This window comes from Prionailurus bengalensis, chromosome E3 (assembly GCF_016509475.1).
Source record: "Prionailurus bengalensis isolate Pbe53 chromosome E3, Fcat_Pben_1.1_paternal_pri, whole genome shotgun sequence".
NCBI classification, from domain to species: Eukaryota; Metazoa; Chordata; class Mammalia; order Carnivora; family Felidae; genus Prionailurus; species Prionailurus bengalensis.
The window spans coordinates 8,602,438-8,621,290 of record NC_057357.1 but is presented as its reverse complement, the minus strand read 5'-3'; the positions used below and the strand labels follow the sequence as shown (position 1 = coordinate 8,621,290).

Below are 18,853 nucleotides of genomic sequence, written 5' to 3'. Positions count from 1 at the left end.
CATGTTCCTAAATGCTAATGTTGAGGGCAGGAGGTATGTCTTGCTCGTTTTTGCGTTTCAACCACGTTATGGCGATCGCCACGCCTAGTGCATGACGAGTGCCGAACAGATGAAGGGACCTGGTCCAAGAGACCTGCTGTGGAGGGAACCAGCCGCCCGGTTTGCAGGTTGTGCCCAGCACCGGGAAGCCCAGCAGAGGGCCGGGAGGGCTTGCGGGTCCCTTCACAGAGCCAGAGAGGGGGGCAGCGTACCCATCATGGGAAGGAAGGGAGCTATACTGGTTTTCTAGGGAGCTGTAACAAAGTGCCACTCATCTGGTGATTTAAAACAACAAGTTTATTGTCTCACTGTTCAGAGGCCAAAATCAAGGTGTCAGCAGGGTCTGCTCCCTCTGAAACCAGTAGAGGAGAAACCCTCCTTCCCGCCTTCCAGCCCCTGGTGGTGTCATCAACCTCGGCTGCTGCGACATCACCCAGTCTCTGCCTCTGTTGTCACACGTCCTTCCCCTCTGTGTCGTGTCCAAAGTTCCCTCTCCTTATAGAACACCGGTCATACTTGATCAGGGTGACTTCAGCTTGATAGGATTATGTCTGCAAAGAACCTATTTTCAAATAAGGTCTCTTTCATGGGTAGGAGGGGTTAGGACTTCCATATATCTTTTTGAGGCAGGGGGCCACAATTCAACCCACAACAGGTGTTTTTTAAAAATTCACACAGGGGTGCCTGGGTGGCTCAGGCGGTTGAGCACCCGACTCTCAATCTCAACTCGCGTCTTGATCTCAGGGTCGTGAGTTCAAGGCCTGCACTGGGCTCTGCGCTGGGCGTGGAGCATACTAAAAAAAAAAAAAATCACACAAAAGTCCTCTCTGCTTGTGCCTGGGACTTCACCCATCCAGAGGTGGTCTCTTGTAGAAATTATGTTCGGTGCAAGTGGTCAGCATTTGCCATGAGATCTTTCCTTGGGGACGTGTGCCGGGCAGGTGCACAGAAAGAACATGGATCACTAGCCTGTCCTGAGGGTCTGTTCTGTTTTCAACCGTTACTGAACTTCCCTGTGCCATTCCTCCTCCCGTGTAGCTGGATAATAAGCCCCAACACTGTAATTTCTCCTCCTGATCTGGAAGAGTCTAACTTATAAATACATGAACCCAAGAAACTTCACGAGTTCGGCTCTCTGCCTGCTCTCAGGGCTTTTTCCTTCTCTGCTATCCTCCATGTGGCCACCAGAGGGCTGTCTCTACTCGCAAGGCAAATGTGTCACTCCTGCTTAAAACCCTTCCCCTCTCCTTCCCTCTCCTCCCTTCTCCCTCCCTCCCCTGCCCACTGCCTCCCCTCGCCCTCCACCACACGCCCCCTGCTGGCCAGCCCCTACCTACCGGATGGATGCGTGCAACCCAGAACTGCTTGTTCTTGTGAAGCCGGCTGTTGCTTGCCTCGGGGTTTGGTCTCGCTTTCCCCTCCTGCTGGCGGGACCTTGTCCTTCATCCTCTGGGGGGGAATGTTTACTGCTCAGTTCAGGTCCCACTTCCAGGACACCTCCCTTAACCTACCAGCCTGCCAGGCAGGCTCAGCCCATCCCACCTCTGCATCCCGGTAACTCTCTCTGTAAGGATCGCTCATGACCCTTCTGTGTCACTGTAAAGCACCAGTTTATCTGAACAGTTGGATACCTTGAGACATCAGGAAGGGACAGTAACTGTATCACATTAAACGTGTTTAAAAGTCCATGAGTTCATAGTGGTTCTAAAAAGAAGAGTTGATCACCACTGAAAATTGCTAAGGCATCAACTTGTTATTTTGAAAATTAACAAATAAAAGGAAACATTTTAAGCATTCATCCTGGCTGTCCTTCACAAACTATGCCTCAGGGTAATCAGAGCACAGAAGAACAAGTTTTCTTTTATAGGTGTTTTCCAACTAGTTAAAACAAACACAGAAACACCTAGAATGACAGAATAAGAGTATCAACATTTTGCAGGCCCTAATAACGGATTGGATTGAAGTCTTGAGCGACAGCATCTGGTAAGATTCCAACAAGATAAACTACATTTGAGCCTTTGATGGAAGAATACAGTCCTTCCTAAAAAAGTGCATGTATGATTTAAGCTTTTCTTAGTAACTACTTTAAAAAGAGAAAGAGGAGTGCCTGGCTGACTCAGTTGGTAGAGCGTGTGATTCTTTTTTTTTTTTTAAGTTTATTTATTTTTGAGAGACAGAGAGAGAATGAGCGGGGAAGGGGCAGAGAAAGAGAGGGAGACACAGAATCCGAAGCAGGCTCCAGCCTCCAAACTGTTAGCACAGAGCCTGACAAGGGGCTCGGACCCACCAACCAAGAGATCATGACCTAAGCCGAAGTTGGTTGCTTAACCCACTGAGCCACCCAGGTGCCCCACACCTGTGATTCTTGATCTCAGGATCATGAGTTCAAGCCCCATGTTGGGTGTGGAGCCTACTTAAATACATACATTAAAATAAAATAATACAATAAAATGATAAAGAGAAAATTGGTGGAATTAATTTTAATAATATTTTTTATTTAGCCCAATATGTCCAACATATTCTTTCAATGTGTACTAAAAAAACAGTAATGAGATATTTTACATACTTTCATTTGGGGCTAAGTCGTTGAAATCTGGTTTGTATTGTACACTTAGAACATATTTCCATTTAGGGGCATCTTGGTGGCTAAGTCTGTTGAGCGTCTGACTTGATTTCGACTCAGGTCGAAATCCTGGGGTCGTGAGATCAAACTCCACTTAGTGTGCACAAACTCCACTCGTTCTGCACTTAGTGTGGAGCCTGCTTGAGATTCTCTCTCCCTCCCCCCTTCTGTCCCTTCTCTGCTCTCTCTCACTCTCTGTCTCTCTCTAAAATAAAAGTAAAAATTTTTAAAAAAGAACATATTTCAGTTTAGACGCTAAACATCCACTGGAAATGTTTGATCCATATTTAAAGTTTGTAAAATTCACAAGTGAAAAAGTTACTCTGAACATACTTAAAAGTTTTCCAGGGTTGCCTGGAGGCTCAGTCAGAAGAGTGAGCTACTCTTGATCTTGGGGTTGTAAGTTCAAGCCCCACGTTGGGTGCAGACATGACTTAAAAATACATTTTTTTTCAAGTTTTCCAATAACTAGATCAGTTATCTATTTTAAATTTTAATTCAAATGAAATGAAATAAAAAGCTCTGTTCCTCAGTTGTGCCTGCCACATTTCAGATGCCCAATAGCCACGAGTGACTAATGGCTACCATACTGGACAGGGCATGTTGATTTAATTCCCAGCCTACAGGAAAAGCAGAGGAGAGAAAAATATGGTAAACAACACCATGGAGGTGTAATCAGCATAATCCAGATGGTGAGGACATTTATAGGGAACAACCAATCTTGTTTCTTCAACAAATAGTTGCAAAAAGGGAGAGGTGGAAGGGAAATATGTAGATTAAAATAAGTCTAAAATGTCTATCAACTTGATCAGTTCCCTGTTCCTGCAGAGGAAATAACCCCTAAACCTACCAGCTTAAAAGAACAAACATTTATTGTAGCATAGTTTCGGGCTTAGCTGGGAGATTCTGGTCTAGAATTCTCAGGCTGCATTAAAGCTGCTGACCAGGACTGTAGTATCTCAAGGCTCAACTGGGGGTGAAGGATCTGCTTCCAAGTTCACTCACATGGTTGGTGACAGGACTCAGTTCCCAGTGGTTTGATTGAGGCCTCAGGTCTTTGTTGAATGGGCTTCTCCACAGGGCTGGCTGAGTCTCTCAAGACAAGGAAGCTGGCTTCCCCTAGAGTGAGTGTGGAAAGGGAGAGAGAGGGAGGGAGGAAGTGTTTTAGGCTCAGGCATCATCATAACAAGACACCACACACAGGGTGTAAGGAACAGACATTCATTTCTCATGGTTCTGGGGCTAGAAGTCCATGATGATCCAGGTGCTGGCAGATTCGTCTTCTGGTGAGAGCTTTCTTCCTGAACTGTAGACAGCCAACTTCTCTCTGCCTCCTCCGCCTTTCGTTCTGCAAATGCGTAATGGGTAGAGAGAAATCTCTGGTGTCTCTTCCCCTTACAATTCTGTGGGATTTGGGCCCCGCCCTTATGACCTCATTTAGCCTTAATTACCTCCTTACAGGCTCTGTCTCCAGATACAGTCACATTAGGGGTTAGGGCTTCAACATACGAATTGGGGGGAAGGCACAATTCCATCCATATCACTGTGATAATGCCATTAAAATGATTTCTTGCAATACCAGTGAAACAATACGATGTCTGAAATTGGTTTCAAAATATTGGGATGCTTGCCATGTAGAGCGATATCAGCTATGAGTTGATAATTGTTGAAGCTAATGATAGGCTAGTGGGGCTTCATTATACTGTCCTATTTTTTTTCTAATGTTTATTTATTTATTTTGAGGGAGAGTGTGCATGTGAGTAGAGAAGAGGCAAAGAGGGAGGGAGAGAGAAAACCCCAAGCAGGCTCCACACTCAGTGAGGAGCCCAATATGGCACTCCATCCCTCGACCATGAGATCGTGACTTGAGCCGAAATCAGGAGTTGGATGCTTAACCTATTGAGCCACCCAGGTGACCCTGTTCTGTTTTTGTATTAGGTATTGTCCAGAATAAAAGTGGATGGCTAACTCGACTGAACTCTTTGAGAGCAGAAGTGGGTCAACCAGGCTCATAGAAGATGACATTAATGTTTGCCGAATGAATGAATGACAGATGTTACTGGTGTTGCATGATGTGGACTGGAGAGAGGAACCTGGTGATGAGTGGGGAGAGACGAGGCGGAACTTCAGGGACTTCTAAGCAGAGCCATCACGCTGACCCTTTAGAAATGTAGCGTGAGGCTGGGTTGTGCATTGGCTTGGGGTTAAGATACCGGGAATCTGGTCTTACCTCTACCCAGTGGGTGACCTTTGCTAAGTGATCAAAGGTGGTTTTGCCTTACCCCACTCTAGAAACAGGTTGAAGTCATTCATTCATTCATTCATAACATACTTATTAAGGACTTACTATGTGCCCAAGACCTGAACAAAGTGCCAAAGGCATAAAGTTAACTGTAACATCAGCCTTGTTCTAAAAAGAGTTCACCATCAAGCTCAATGGTCTCCCAGCTTTCTATCACCTGGTTTACGAAGTTCCTAACATCTGACAGCCCCAAAGGAAGAATAAATAAGACGGGCTTCTGGTTATGTGTGAATTCCAGTGTATAAGCTACAGTGTCCCACATGTGAGAACTGCTGTTCCAGTTAGCTAGATAGTAACACCTACCTTTAATTGAATTTCTATGCAATGTCAGGCACTTTTCATTCGTTATCTTATTCAACCTTTACTGGAAGTTAGGTGCTATGCTCTCTTTACAGATGAGGAAACCGTGAGTCACCAGGAGTATGTGGCATCTGTGATACTTTGCCTTCTGAGATGATCTGGATGATTCCTTTCAGTGTTATAATCCTAAGCAAGACTTTTATGGATTCTCTGGTTCTGTGACTTGGGGCCAATTACTTAACCCTCTGATCTTTGGTCTTCTTCCTTATCTGCAGATGAGCTGGTCACGAAAGTTGTACCACAAAAAGCATACGAGGTGCCCAGTTCAGTTCCTGTTAAGCATATTTTATTTCTCTGTTATCAGCCAATTGATGTCCTCCCACAGATAGCTGGAGACGACCTGGGAAGTCAAGACCTGACTTGTGGATTAGGGAACTGCCCAGATAGAGGGGTCGCTGGATCAGGGAGAGGGCAGGGGTCTCAGCCTCGATCTCACAGCTTGGAGAGTCAGAGGGTGAAGAGGGGTCAGAGAGGAGAACAGTCAAAACCCACAAACTCTGGAGGAGGAAGTCCTGGACACAAGAATCCTGGGGTGCGGAGGTGTTCAGAAGGTAGGGAGGAAGACCCAAGGTGATCTGTTGGGGATGAGGGGTGGGAGAGAAAGGCAAGGATGGGGAGGCCCCTGCGGCAGAGGATGGGCCCAAAAGAAATGACAGAGAGCGACAGCACTGCCCGGCTGACAGTAGGGCCCACCTGCCCTGAGAGAAGGCAAACAAAACAGCAGGCTCTCCCAAATAAAAGGCCCAAATAAGCAAGCCCAGCGTGAGGGCCAAAGCCAATAGGGACCCCAAGGTATAGGTGTTTACAAAATTCAGAGCAACTAAGGGAAATCTCCAACATTAACAGCACTGGCATTTGCTTGCTTTACAGCTTGCAAAGCACCTCCGAGAGGTGAGTGGGCAGTGGGGTCTGAGTTTGCAGTCAGAAAACCCCCCAGCGTCCCTAGCCCACACCATGCGACCTCTCGGAACCCCCACTATACAGCCTCACCCATCCTACAGTGCTGTGAGAATTAAGTCAAAGTGCTCTGTAAACATTCTGGGTGGTGCTGTGGCTCACCATCAGGAGGGGGTACAGGGTGGCTCTGGAACCCAGACCTCTACCAGCAGAGCACTCTTCCATCCCCACCGGTCTTAACCTCGGCCTCTTTTAAAGCACAGTAGCACAGGGTGATGTCCCACTTGCCAACATCCTCAGAGCACTTAAGGATGCTGACAGCCTCCTGTTCTCCCTCGCTGGGACGGGCAGCCAGGAGATTAGTCATCTTCCAACCACTACCACCCGCTAGCCCCTCTGGGGAGCTGAGACTTCAGAAGTCTGAGCTTGGTGATTTGGGACCCTGACGGTGTTTGATCGGCCCAATGGGCGCTGACTTCTTCCTTCAGAGTGGTTTGGACTTGAAGGATTTGCGGGGCGGGGCGAGGGGGGATTTTCTATTCTGATTGGTTGACGGAACTGGAAGTGGAGGACGTTGAACCAATCCCAGAGTTTCTGGTAGCAGAAGGCGGGGCTTCTGGTGAAAAGGGGGAGGATTAGAGCCTGGTTGCATCTACCGCCTGCCACTAGTGATTTTTTTTCCTCCAATTCCTCTAACTTTTTGACGTGCTATCCCACAATTGAGCAAGTTCCACCTGACCTGCGGCTTTGAGATGTGCAGTGTGTTAGCAGTTTTAAAACTCAGAAATAGAAAAAAAAAAAAAAAAAAAAGAAATGGGGAGAAGTCCTATTAAGAAAAGAAGAAGGAGGAGGAGGAGGGTGGGGGGAGGTTGAGTAACTTGTCAAGTTACTTATTGTGTGGCCATGTGTGTGGGAGCCGAGGAACACGACATGAACCTTCATCTGATCACAGCCCATTGGAAAGTGTAAAAAAAGTGGAATGAGGGGCGCCTGGGTGGCTCAGTCGGCTGAGCGCCAGGCTTCGGCTCAGGTCATGATCTCACGGTTTGTGAGTTCGAGCCCCGCGTCGGGCTCTGTGCTGACAGCTCGGAGCCTGGAGCCTGTTTCGGATTCTGTGTCTCTCTCTCTGCTCCTCCCCTGCTCATGCTCTGTCTCTCAAAATAAATAAATAAACATTTTAAAAATTAAAAAGAAAAAAGTGGAATGACATAGGTGAGAAATTAACTCTGGGGGCAGGAGGAGCACGAGAGCTGGGCAGACCCTGGAGGGAGGGCGAGGGAGAGGGGCTCTCACCCTTAACAGACCTTAATAATCCCTACAGCATTTTACAGTCACTGAAGGGCTTTCCCCATCCATCACTTACCTGGTTCCTTACAGGGTAGAATTGCAGGGTTTTTTTACCTCATTTTGGGGGTGAGGGTGGGAAGGAGCCCCTCGGGAGTTAAGTGCCCAGGCCACCAGCTCATTGGGGACAGTGCTCCAAGTCCACATTTGCCTGTTCTTCCCACCCTTCCCCCCCACACCCGGTTTAGCACGAGGTGCAGAGCCTGTGCGGAGATCCCCAGGACGTGTGTGCGCGCGCGCAGAGGTCTGTGTTCGTGTGCTGGGGGTGAGGGAGTGGGTTCGTGGTGAGTGTACCTGGAGTTTTTCTTTCTGCGTGCTGCCCTGTGGGGGCCTGGTTGCTTGCCGGCCAGCCGCTGAACGTGAGCTGAGGCCTCTGATGCACCTGCGGGACGAGGCTACCCTGCGCCCCCCGGGGAGGGGTGGACACTCTGACCGGTCTTGGCCTCGCTCTGCTCCCTTCCGCCTCTCTGCTTCCGTCTCCTAGTGTCCCCTCACATCCCCATCTTCACGACTTTCCAATTTCTTTGATCAGTTTCTCTGACCTGGTCCCCAGGGCTCTGCGTGCCCCTTCCAGTCGCTCTGACTTATCTGGCGGCGGGAGGTCGGAGGGAGGACTGCGAGATTGGGGGAGGGGGGTGCTTCAGGACAGAGCATAGAGGTGCTAGGGACGTGGGGGCAATAACTAAGCCAGCAGTACCCCCTCCCCCCTCCACCAAAACCCAAGGCACCTCCACCTAAGGTCCGGCTCCCTAGCCAGGACAAGGGGCGGAGTCTCGTCCGCCAGACTTGAGGCTATCCTGCTGCGCCTGCCACCCAGGTCCACACGCCCCCCCGCCCCCGCCCCGCCAGAGCACCTGCTCTCCGCCCGCACCTCCCCAAGGCCGCCCCGAGTCCACTCCAGATCCGGGCCGGGTTTCCTCCACGTCGCTGGGGTCTCCGCCCCTGGGAGCCGCCGCCCGGCCCGGCGGAGCGTCGCCGCGGGAGGTGCCCGCAGCGCCCGAACCCCGAATGTCCCCGCTCGCGCCCGCGTGCCGAACTGAGACGCAGCGCAGACCCTACATTCTCACTCCGAGTTGGGACTGCTCCGGTCCCCGCGCGTCACCCGAGCTCGACCCTCGGGGCTCCGAAGGGACCCCTCTACCGGCACCGTTCGCTGTCCGCGTGGCCGGCCCCGCTCCGTGTCTGGGCTTCCCCGCCCCTGTTCCGGCTCCGGCGAGGTAGGGGGCCGCGGGCCTCGGGGCTGGCGTGCTCCTCCACCGCGGAATGGGTGCAGCAGAAGGCCACCGTCCCCCACCCCCCACCCCCCACCCCCGCCCGGGGAAGTCAGCCGCTGCGCCCCCTACAGCCCAACCTCTCCCTGTCCGGTGACCTAGATAACTGGGACCTGGACTTCGCCTAGGTGTTCAGAGACACTTTCCTGTCCGTCATCCCTCCCCCACCCCGTCGCCATTGCTCTCCCACCTGTCCCCAGAGCCTGGTGCCCAGAGGGACCCCTGTCAAGTAGACAGCTTCCTTCGGAATCTCGCGCGCCTGCCGCCCCCACCCCCACTCTTGGAACAGGGCAGAGGGAAAACTGGGGAAGACCCCCGAGTACAGTCCCCAGTCCATGGCTGTGGCCCTGGGGCATTCTCCCCCCACCCCCACGCACACACTGCTCGTTGGTCTATCTTCCTCACCCCCTGCCTTTGCCCCTGTTATCTTGTCTCCCTGCCTCTGTCCCCAGGTCTCTGTTCTCTTCCAGACCCTTTTCTGGCTTTCTCTTCCCCTTGAACCCTTCCCCCATCGCACACCGTGGGGAGAAGGGGGTGTGTCGCTGTTTTCTATTTATGGTCTCTCTGGGGAGGGGGTGCAGCGCTAGGACTTTTTTTGGCATCTGCTGGGCCCTGAGTCACGAGGTGTCATGTCTGTGTCTGATATCCATGCCTGCTGCCACTCCCCTCTCCCATCCTCTTCTGCCTCGCATCCCCCTGTCCGCCTTTGTCTCCTTCCTGCCTCCCTTCCTGTCCTTCCCGCTCTGTTCTTTGGGCGCTTTGTGTAACTGCCGTCTCTTTGTCTCCGCCTCTCCGCTCTCTGCTCCCTCTGCTCCCTCTTCCAGCTCCGAGAAGCTGTCGACCTCAAGGGCATCAATATTTCAGGTGTGTGGGGTGCGGTGGAGGTGGGGTAGGGGGGCTCCCAGCATGCCCAGCGAGGACTAGAATCATCCCCTCCCAGAGCGATCATTTATATTTATAAGATTGAAAGAATAGATCCAAGGATGCGGAGGATATGGAGGGGATGTGCCGCCCCTCTTCCTGGAGCTTGGTCCAGGAGATGCCGGAACTACATCTCCCACAGTGCCCTGGACGCAAAGGGCTGCCCCTTCCTCTGCCTAGACACCTATGGGAGCGATAGTTCAAGGAGCCCGGTTGGAGGGCGCTATTCTGAGGGATGGGAAGGGATCAGAGTGTGGAGCCAGGGTTGTGGGGCCAGCCAGCAGCTTTGGCTTGGCCTGGAACCCCCGACCTGCTTTTTTCCCAGTCCCCACCTCCCCCAGGGCTTAAAGAATTTGGAACTGTTTTGTCCCCCACCTCCCCACCAAAGGGAGCAGGTGTAGAAGAGTGACTGGGGGAAAAATGGAAGAGATGAATTTGCAGGTGCTTCCTTCTTCCCTGTGACCCCCTTACAAACCATTTTATCCAAGGCATAGACACACCCTTTGGAAATACTCTCCCCCATCTTGAAAGCACAGGAGGGGTAACCAAAACCTCATGTCTCGAATTATTCGTTGGATGTGTCCCAGTCTACAAGTTGCTCACTTTCTGTCCCTTTTTGGGGCAGTGGGGAATCGCTGGAGTCAGCACAGAACTACCAGCTTGTTATTTTCCAGGGACTCAAGAACAGCTGGTGAGGTTGCCTGGAGACATAGATGGGAGCCACAAGCTAACTTGCTTTTATCTCTTCTGAGCCTCATCATTCCTGCCTGCCACAAGGAATCTGATGCTTGAGCTGGTCCCCGGCTTGTTGTTGGCATAGGAACTGCTGACCTGGGCAGAGGGTAGTGGGGATTCCTCCCATGGTCCCATCTCTGGTTCTTAGCCCTCAGCCCTTGGGACCTTTGACTCCTGCCAAGGACCCAGTAATTCCTTGCTCTTCAGGCTGGGTTTGGAGATCCAAATATACACCAAAAAGAGGTCTCCCCACCACTAGCCTGGGGGCTAGGAAAACTTAACTGTTAGCCTGGCTCTGCCCAAGCTAAGTCACTTTAGGCAAGACCTTAGCCTCCTTGGGGGTCTGTTTCCTCATTGTGAAAGTGGGTTGAACCTGATGGTCCCCAACTCTAGCAGGGGCTCTAGGATCCTTTGAGCCTGTGCTGCCCCCACCTCTGATGACATTGGCCTGATGCTGTCTTACTTCATCCAGGCTTACCTGGGAGAGCCTTAGACATCAGCATCAGACTGAAAAGAAAGAGGGAGATGGGGCTCTTGTTTTAAAGCTTTGTCTGTACAGCAGGCATGCTGTGTACATGTAAGCTATGTTTATGGCATGGAGGCTAAGATCATCCCTAAACTCCTTGGTGTCATTGTTTGTCCCCTATCCCAAGCCTAGGTCATGTTCCTGTTAACAATAAATAAATAGCCAACCAACACCATATTATCTCTCACAAAGTAGCTGGTATGTGTGTCCCCTGGGATGTTGGTTTATGAGGCTTAATGTAGGTTATATGAAGGGACAGTTATAATTGGCTGAAAGAGAGGAGGAGGATTTAATTGGAGGATTTGGGTGGGCACTTGTGTGACTCAGTCGGTTGAACTTCCAACTCTTGATTTTGGCTCAGGTCAGGATCCCAGGGTCCTGGGATCAAGCCCTGCGTTGGGCTCAGTGCTGAGCATGGAGCCTGAATTCTGTTTCTCTTTCTCTCTCCCTCCCTTTGCCCCTCCCCCAGTCAAATAAAAATTAATAACGATTAGTTGATTTGGTTGGTTTGAAGGAGAGAGGTCTGGAAATGAGGAGTCTTCAGGACTTGGGGAGGGGCCTTTCTCTTTGGCCCTGTCTCTGGCAGGGAAAACAGAAGAGCTGGAGGCCAAAGGGTACCAGATCCATAGGAGTTGACCCAAAAATGAGAAGGGGAAGGGCACAGAAAGTATTGAGCAAGAGACAGAGCAAGAATTATAGGAAGAAACTAAAAGCAGAACAGAGGGAGAGAGAGAACACAGAGACTCTCTGTAGGGAAGGTAAATGGGGTGAGGGGGCATCGGTGATCCCTGTGCACATCTTGTTTGCAGGAGCTCCAACAGAGCCCTTTTCCAAATAATCATCTAGCCCTAGAGTGGAACCAGGTCTTCCTATGGAGAAGGAGAGGACAAACTTCAGCAGAAGGAAGGGAAAGGCAGGTTTGATTAGCCTGGGAGAAATGACTTGAAATTTTTTAATGGAGCTGTCCACCTGTCCACTCCTCTGGCTTATGTTTGAATGTATGTGTTGGAGGGGAGTGGAAGGCACTGGAGTGGACATAGGGGGAAGATCTGGCGTCTACATCCTCCTCCCTTTGCCCTGGGGATTGAGAGTGGCAGTGGTAGGAAGGGCAGGAGGTTGAACCCTCTGCTTTTCCCAGGGAACCCTCTTGTGGGAGGAGTGGGGATGATGGGGCTTTCCCATGTTCTTGCAGAGGCCTGAGAGAGATGGTGGGACCCTAGAGGGATGCCTTTCCATTTTTTTTTTACCCCTCCAAGGACCTTCTGCCCCTTGCCTGAGTCCCTGGGGGTGACTGGGGTTGAAGGAGATTTGGGGCCAGTCCGTGAGGAGCTCATGGCATTCCTGACTTTGTCACTGTTGAGGAGCACCCTGATAGGGTGGGGCAGGGTAGGATTGGGATTTGGTCAGAGTTGGAGGCCCTGCATTCCCAGGGTTAGTGTGGAGAGAGAAAGAGAAGGGGTATTTGTGTAGCAAAGTACTGTGGGGAGTGTGTGTGTGTGTGTATGTGTGTGTGTGTGAGCGCGCATGCCCGTGTCAGGTGCTATATGTGGAAACAGGGGCTCTGACCATGATACTGGGTTGTCTATTTTCTGCAGGGTGATGAAACAATCCAGTTGTGATTCAGCCAGCTCAGAGCTCCCTAAGCCTGAAAAAGAGGCCCAGCCAGATGTCGAGCCACACTCAAACACCCCGCTACAGGAGGCGGAGGCCAAGTTCAGATCCGGATGGGGGCTTGAAGCTGAGACTGAGCCCCTGGGGGCTGAATCAGGGCCTGAGGCCAAGGCCAAGTCCTTGGGGGCCAACCCCAGGTCTGGATCGGGGCCTGAGGCCACGGCCCAGCCATTGGACTTCGTGGTGGCAACAGAACAGGACGGCACCGTGTGCTGGCCAAGCGAAACAGGAGTGAGGAGAGCTGGGGCCCAGGTGAAAAGGGGGTGAAGCTACGTTTGGGTGAGTGGACCTTAAGAAAGAGAGGAGGCGAGCCTCTCCCCCAGCCCCCGTCCGGATGCTGAGGAGCCAGTCGGCCTTGGAACCAAAGAGTAGGATGTGCGGATCCAGGGGCCCAGCCAATGAGGGTGGGAATGGAGAGCGTGTACAACACGGGTAGCAGAGGAACCCGAGGGAGGGGCTGGTGATAGCTTCGGTGTTTGAGCATTCATTTGGAGTTCCTGGGAGCAGGAGCACAAAAAGAAGAGAGCAGGCAAGAGAGGGTAGACCGGGGGTGAGAGCAAGAGTGGGGTCAGGACCCCCGATAGACCGAACTCGCGTACGAAAAAGCACCTGGACGCGGTTAGCAGGACCAGCCCCTAGACGGGGTCCGGGGCGGAGCTAAGAAGAAGCGGGGCGTGGCAAGGCCCGGGGCGGGAGGGCGTAGCCAGCTCCTGGGGTGGATCCAAGGGAAGGGGGCGTGGCCAGTGCTCAGGCACGGGGTGCACGCGGAGCTGGAGCATCTCAAGAGGTGGACGAGAGCCCGGCGAATGAGCTCCCTCTCTGCCGGCTCTGGAATTCGAGACCCAAGTGCTGAGGAGATCTGGGGCAGGCCCGGGCCTGGCCTGGTGCCCGGGGTGGTGACGACGGAGTGCTCAGCGTGTGGGAAGAGGCGAGCCCTGCGAGCCGAGAGTCCCGGCAGGGGCGGAGGGCCCCCTAACGGCCTGGGTCCGCAGATCGCGCTGGAGTCGGCGCACGTGATCGACTCCGGGGAGACAGCGCTGGTGGAGGGGCTGTGCGTGGCTCCCCGGGAGCGCGGCAAGGGCGTGGCCGGGCTGCTGCGGCGCTTCTGCCCGCAGCTGGTCAAGACACAGAACCCGGGGGTCAAGGTGGCACGGCTCACCCGGGACGACCAAGTGGGCCCCCGGGAGCTCAAGAAACACGGCCTAATCACCAAGCAGGTGAGAAGGACAAGGGAGCTCGGGTGGCCGGGCGTCCTCCTCGCGAGCCCAGTCACCGGCTTTCCTTCTCTGCTGGCTCTACCGAGTGGGGGCGCCCGTGAGCCCCGCCCCCGGACTCCCAGTCCTTACCTAGGCCCTTTTGCCCAGGGGAAGTCAAAAAGTTCCCGACTCCCAGCCTTCAAACCCTCAGTCCTTACTCCAGATGGCTGAGGAGCCTACGCGTCCGGAGTTCCGTGACCAGGACTCCTCTCTGTTGATCCGGCCTCCCTCCAGGGATCCAAACATCCTAATGTGAATCTTTGTCCTTTCCGTCCGGCTCCCCTATCCTACCGACTGATCTGTTTTCCTCCCTTCCACTCCCCTCCGAGACCCAGGGGCCCACACCCCCAGTCCCCTGGCTCCCGCACACTAACCCCGCCCCTCCTTGGGGCTCCAGGAACCTATCCTGAGGACTTGCCCCTGGGTCCTCCATGCTACCCTCGGGGGTGGGGCAGGCTTTCACATACCCCACTCCACTTGGCCCGGCACAGTCGGTCCTTCCGAGGGGCCCTGCTGGGAGCCCGTGGGTGTGAAGATGCTGAGGCGCTGGGCTCTCCAGCCCTTCCGCTGCCCACTCCGCGCTCACTCTTGCCCCCCACAGGAGCATCCTTTGGGTCTGAGTCAATGCCTCCGTGCTACCGGCGCGGCTGGGCGTGTGCAGCTGGCGGCGCTGCGGGCCTCCGTCACCTCGCCGCTGCCCACCGAGACCGTGTCGGAGACTGGCGGCGACGTGGCCCGCCTCCTACTGTTGCCTTCCGTGCAGCGCGACGTTCACCCAGGACTGGCAGCCCTACCGGCCACGTGAGAGCAACCTGCGCCTGCTGGCGGCCAAGGGCCTGGAGTGGCACGTAGACAGCTCCACGCGCGCGCGCTTACCCACGCTGCGCACGCGCCCCTTCCCCATCCCGCACGGCGGTGACGGCACGTGGCGCTACCTCAACGTCGACGCCGTGCGCAGCGCTGGTGCGCAGGCGCAGAGCCGGCTTCTGCGGCACCTGCAGGGCCAGGCCCCGCGCCTCGCCGGTCTCAACGCCATGCGCCAGCTTTTCCTGGCGTCCCAGTTATGGTCGCAGCTGGCAGACCTCTGCCAGGCCGGCTTGGGGCTCGAGCTGGTCAAGGGTTACGCAGAACAGTACCCGCTGGAGGCCGACATCTAGGGCCTCTCCTCTCGGAGGCGAGAGGAGCATTTAGATCCGTCCATTTTCGCTGCTCTTCAGAAAGCCCCGCCCCCTCCCCTTACTCTCCGTGGTCTGCTGGGAAGCCTGCTTACCCTTACCGGAGCGCCCCCCCTAACCTTTTAGCCTTGCCTCTCTGCCATCTCGCCTCTAGCGCGCCCACTCTATGGCCCACAACTGGATCCGATCGCCGGGTTTGGGGGAGGCCCTTGCTCTGCTATGGTCCGCCCGTTCCCCTCACGGGCCAAAGAATGGGTTCCTTCACAGGCTTCAGAGCCTTTTCTTGTCCGTCGCCCTGGGCTGGCGGGGAACTCCGTCCTTCCTGGCTTCTCCCTTCTGCCTCCTCGTGGGCGGAAGCGGGTAGAGGGATGTGCAAGGTCCAGCTGCCCAACACATACTACTTTTCTTCCTCCCGCCCTTTCTCAAGCTCTCAGAGCTTGCCCCGCGCTCCCCTCCTGCCTCCCTCTCAGTCTCTTGCGCCTCTACATCAGTGTCCCCTCTCTCCTTCTGAGCTCCCATCCTCCTATTCCCCGGACCCGCCCCCCCCCCCCCCCAGACACTTAGCTCCTCATTGCCCATTTGTCTGCTCCTCCCTTCCTCTTCCCCATGAACTCTTCATCACCCGCCCTGTGTGCAATACGGAGAGAGAGCCTGTAAATGAAACAATCATAATGCCCTGTTGACCCTCTGGTGACACATCTTTACAAGCCTGCCCCCCCTGATGGGGTTCGTCCAACTTTGCACGATGTTGCTGTTTCCCAGGCCCCCTTCCTATATCCCCAACCAGTGCCTGAACCAGGACATGAAACAGGGGGCTTGAGCTGGGAAGGGCAGTTTCCTCAGCCCAGTATGGGGCTGTCTTCTGGCTCTAACCAGGCTTCCTTCCAATGCAACTGGAACCCCTGCCTCCAGATATTTCTGGACATCCCTCCCTTCCTCTGGTTCCTTTATGGGTTTTTTTTTTTTTTTTTTTTTTTTTGGACTTCGGCAGTTTTCTATTTCAATGCAAGTAGTAACAGCTGCAGTTGCACAGCGCTGTCTTCTACACTGGATCCTCACATCTACCACCGAGGGAGGAAACAGGCTCAGAAAGATCAAAGTGACTTCCAAGTCATTCAGAGTAGCTGGGAGCCTGGCAGGGACTGGAGTTCAGGTCTGTCCCAAGCCAGAGCATGCCTCAGAACCTCACTCGTTGTGGCGGTGACTGTTTGAACTTCTTGTTGGACGATGGACAGTTGCTAGGGATTTGTTGACAGTAAGCACAGGGGTCGCTGGGGATGGAATCAGAGACGTGGGCAGAGGAGGGCGCCAGGAGGTGGAAGAAGGTGGGCACAGAGGACAGCCGCTGCTCCATCACTTCCCCCAGTTCCGGTTTTGCTGTTGTGCTACACTGCCTTGCTTGTCTGCCTTCAGCGCCTGGCCATGCTGCCGCCCTCCCTGTCACTTCAGCCGTGGCTGTATTACAATAAAAAGGACCCTTAGCCCACCCTCTGTGTCTGTTTCACTTCTCAGCGGGGGAGGGATGAGGAGCATTATCCTTCCCCCTTCCCCAGCAGCCTGTATTAGAGAGGATCTCTAAGCCCTGTGGCAATGGGGCTAATGACTTCCTGGAGCTGGAGAGGGCTGCTGGCCGTTGCGCGCCCCCACCCCCACCCCAGCCCAGCGGCAGAAAGAAGCGGTTGCTCAGAAGCGAGGCGGGCAGCTGCGCGGCGCCCTGACAAGCCTGGGTCTCGCTTTCCCCTGGGCCTGGGAGTCCGCTGCTATCCAAATTCTATGGGCTTTTCTCCCAAGTTCCCCTTGGCATCCAGGACCGGCCTCCCTCAGCCCCACCATCCAGGCGTCTAACTCCCAGCTCTCTGGGCCAGCGCGCTGGCTTTCCGGATTCCTGGGTGGGCAACGCGCGGAAGGGGGAGGAGGTGGAGGGAGCTTGGGCACCGCCCCCCCGGGAGCCGAGCTCCAGAGCGCCGGAGACTGCGACTCCGAAAAGTAACGCGAGGGGGCGCCAGGACGTGTGGACGCAGGCGAGGCAGCGCAAGGTGGTTTCCGTCCGTGTGAGTGTGTCCATGGGAGTCTTTGTGTGTCTGCGTTTCTGTACATGTGTGTACAAGTCAGAGGGTGTCCGGGTGGGATGTATTCTGGACAACGTGCCTGGTGTACCCCAGAATCAGGTACTCCAAGTGGCTTTTTGATGAGGAGGATGCTTGATATGTTACTATGTATGTGTGGATGGGGAGGTAGGCAACTGTGTATCGTGGTGTGTGCAAGGCATAGCCTGCGAGTCCCTGAAGCCGCATCTTGGATTTGTGAAGTCACATTCCCTCAGGGTTTTTGCCCCCTCCCACCATCCCATGTAAAAGAAACGAGGGCTCTCAACGCAAATCTCCATTACCCTGGTCACATCTTAGCATGTGTCTGAGTGACACTGCCGAGGCTAGGTGTGATACTGTGTTTGTGTAAGTGGGTGTGTCTCAGAATATCAGTGTAACTCTGAATAATAGTATGTTTGTATGTGACCGGTGGGTGTTGGAGGAGGCTGGTTCAGGATTATGAAAGTAATGTGCTTTCTCTGATTAGTTTGTGGATATCATCTTCATGGTGTGTGTGTTTTCCCTTCTCAGTCTCTCCAGAAGCTGTCTCTCTTTGTGTCTCCCCTCATCTCTGTCTCTTTCTCTCTCTCTCTCTCTCATTCTCTTGGTGACTCATCTCTGCGGCTTTGCCCTCCCCCGGCTTGCTGGGTCTCCCATCCCCCACTCGGGAGTGGGTGGGGGTATGAGGAAATGGGACCCCGGAACTGAAAATCAGGGTGAGCACCCCCTTCCTATCACTCATCATCCCCAGTCCCACCAGTGGCCCTCAGCCTCCTCTCAGTCCCCTCCCCAGGACTCCCCACCCTACACCCTACTGAACTGGGGTGGGCAGGGGATAGGGCAATGATGTTTTCTAATGGGGCCATTTTCAGGGGGACTTCCTGTGCCTTCTTTCAGTTCTAAGTGGAGACCCCTTCCCCTCTCATAAAGTGCCCCCTCCCTGTCTGTCCCCCCATCGCTGACGCAATGAAAGGCTGCAGAGGTGAGTCACCAGTTGGGGGGAAGGGAAAGATGGGGGGACGGTGAGCTGCAGGGTCCCCAAGCCCCTGGCCTGTTTTTCTCTTCCAAAGCTTCTCAGGGAAAAGACAGAGTGCTCTGTCCCCCCTCTCCTGGCTTTCCAAATCTTCAGCTTGGATCACTACTCCACCAGACCCCAGCTTCTCCTGCTACCCTCTTGGAGAGTATGAGAGATTCAGAAACAAAGACAGAGATAGATTTATACAAATAACTCAGAGCAAGCACCAGGCATACCCTCCAGGTTCCCATCTCAGCAATGCCTTTTCCAGCTCTGTCTCTCCATTTTCTTTCTTTCCTGCCACCTCCCTCCTCTACCGATTCCAGGATTCTGTCCCCAGTCCAGCTTTTTTCCAGAATCCCCTAGAGGCAGCAGGATATGAAGGGCGCATCACATCTCTGAGAGGTGGGGTGTGTGTGAATGCGCAGACCCAGGTAGGGAACTGACACGAAGAGAGGCGGAAACAGACCCAGAGATTCAGAGTCTGTGCAGGCATGATCCAGGTTGTGGAATGACCAAGCCTATCACCCTGGGTGCCTGGCTTCCACCTTGCTGTCCCCTACTCCACCCCATGCTGACTGAAATTCTTGGGATGTCAGTGTCTGAGAAGCTCTCCTGAGCTTCTGGGCTG

The 18,853-nt window shown here is 53.9% G+C and overlaps 1 protein-coding gene and 1 long non-coding RNA gene across 2 annotated transcripts; one reads left to right on the top strand and one right to left on the bottom strand.

Annotated features, from left to right (window-relative positions):
- Nucleotides 1–315: 315 nt before the first annotated feature.
- Nucleotides 316–8,352, bottom strand: LOC122471317. Its single transcript, XR_006294168.1, has 5 exons — nt 7,860–8,352; nt 3,882–4,010; nt 3,668–3,781; nt 1,377–1,488; nt 316–590 (listed from the first exon to the last, which is right to left on the bottom strand). It is a non-coding gene; the product is annotated as an uncharacterized LOC122471317 (long non-coding RNA).
- A 496-nt stretch (nt 8,353–8,848) lies between these two features.
- On the top strand, nt 8,849–16,606 carry NAT16 (N-acetyltransferase 16 (putative)). The gene is given in 7 exon segments (XM_043561377.1): nt 8,849–9,700; nt 12,614–12,952; nt 13,035–13,110; nt 13,316–13,929; nt 14,550–14,598; nt 14,601–14,716; nt 14,718–16,606. Coding segments are annotated over 6 exon segments (1,575 nt in total). The 5' UTR covers nt 8,849–9,700; nt 12,614–12,617; the 3' UTR covers nt 15,103–16,606.
- Nucleotides 16,607–18,853: the final 2,247 nt, after the last annotated feature.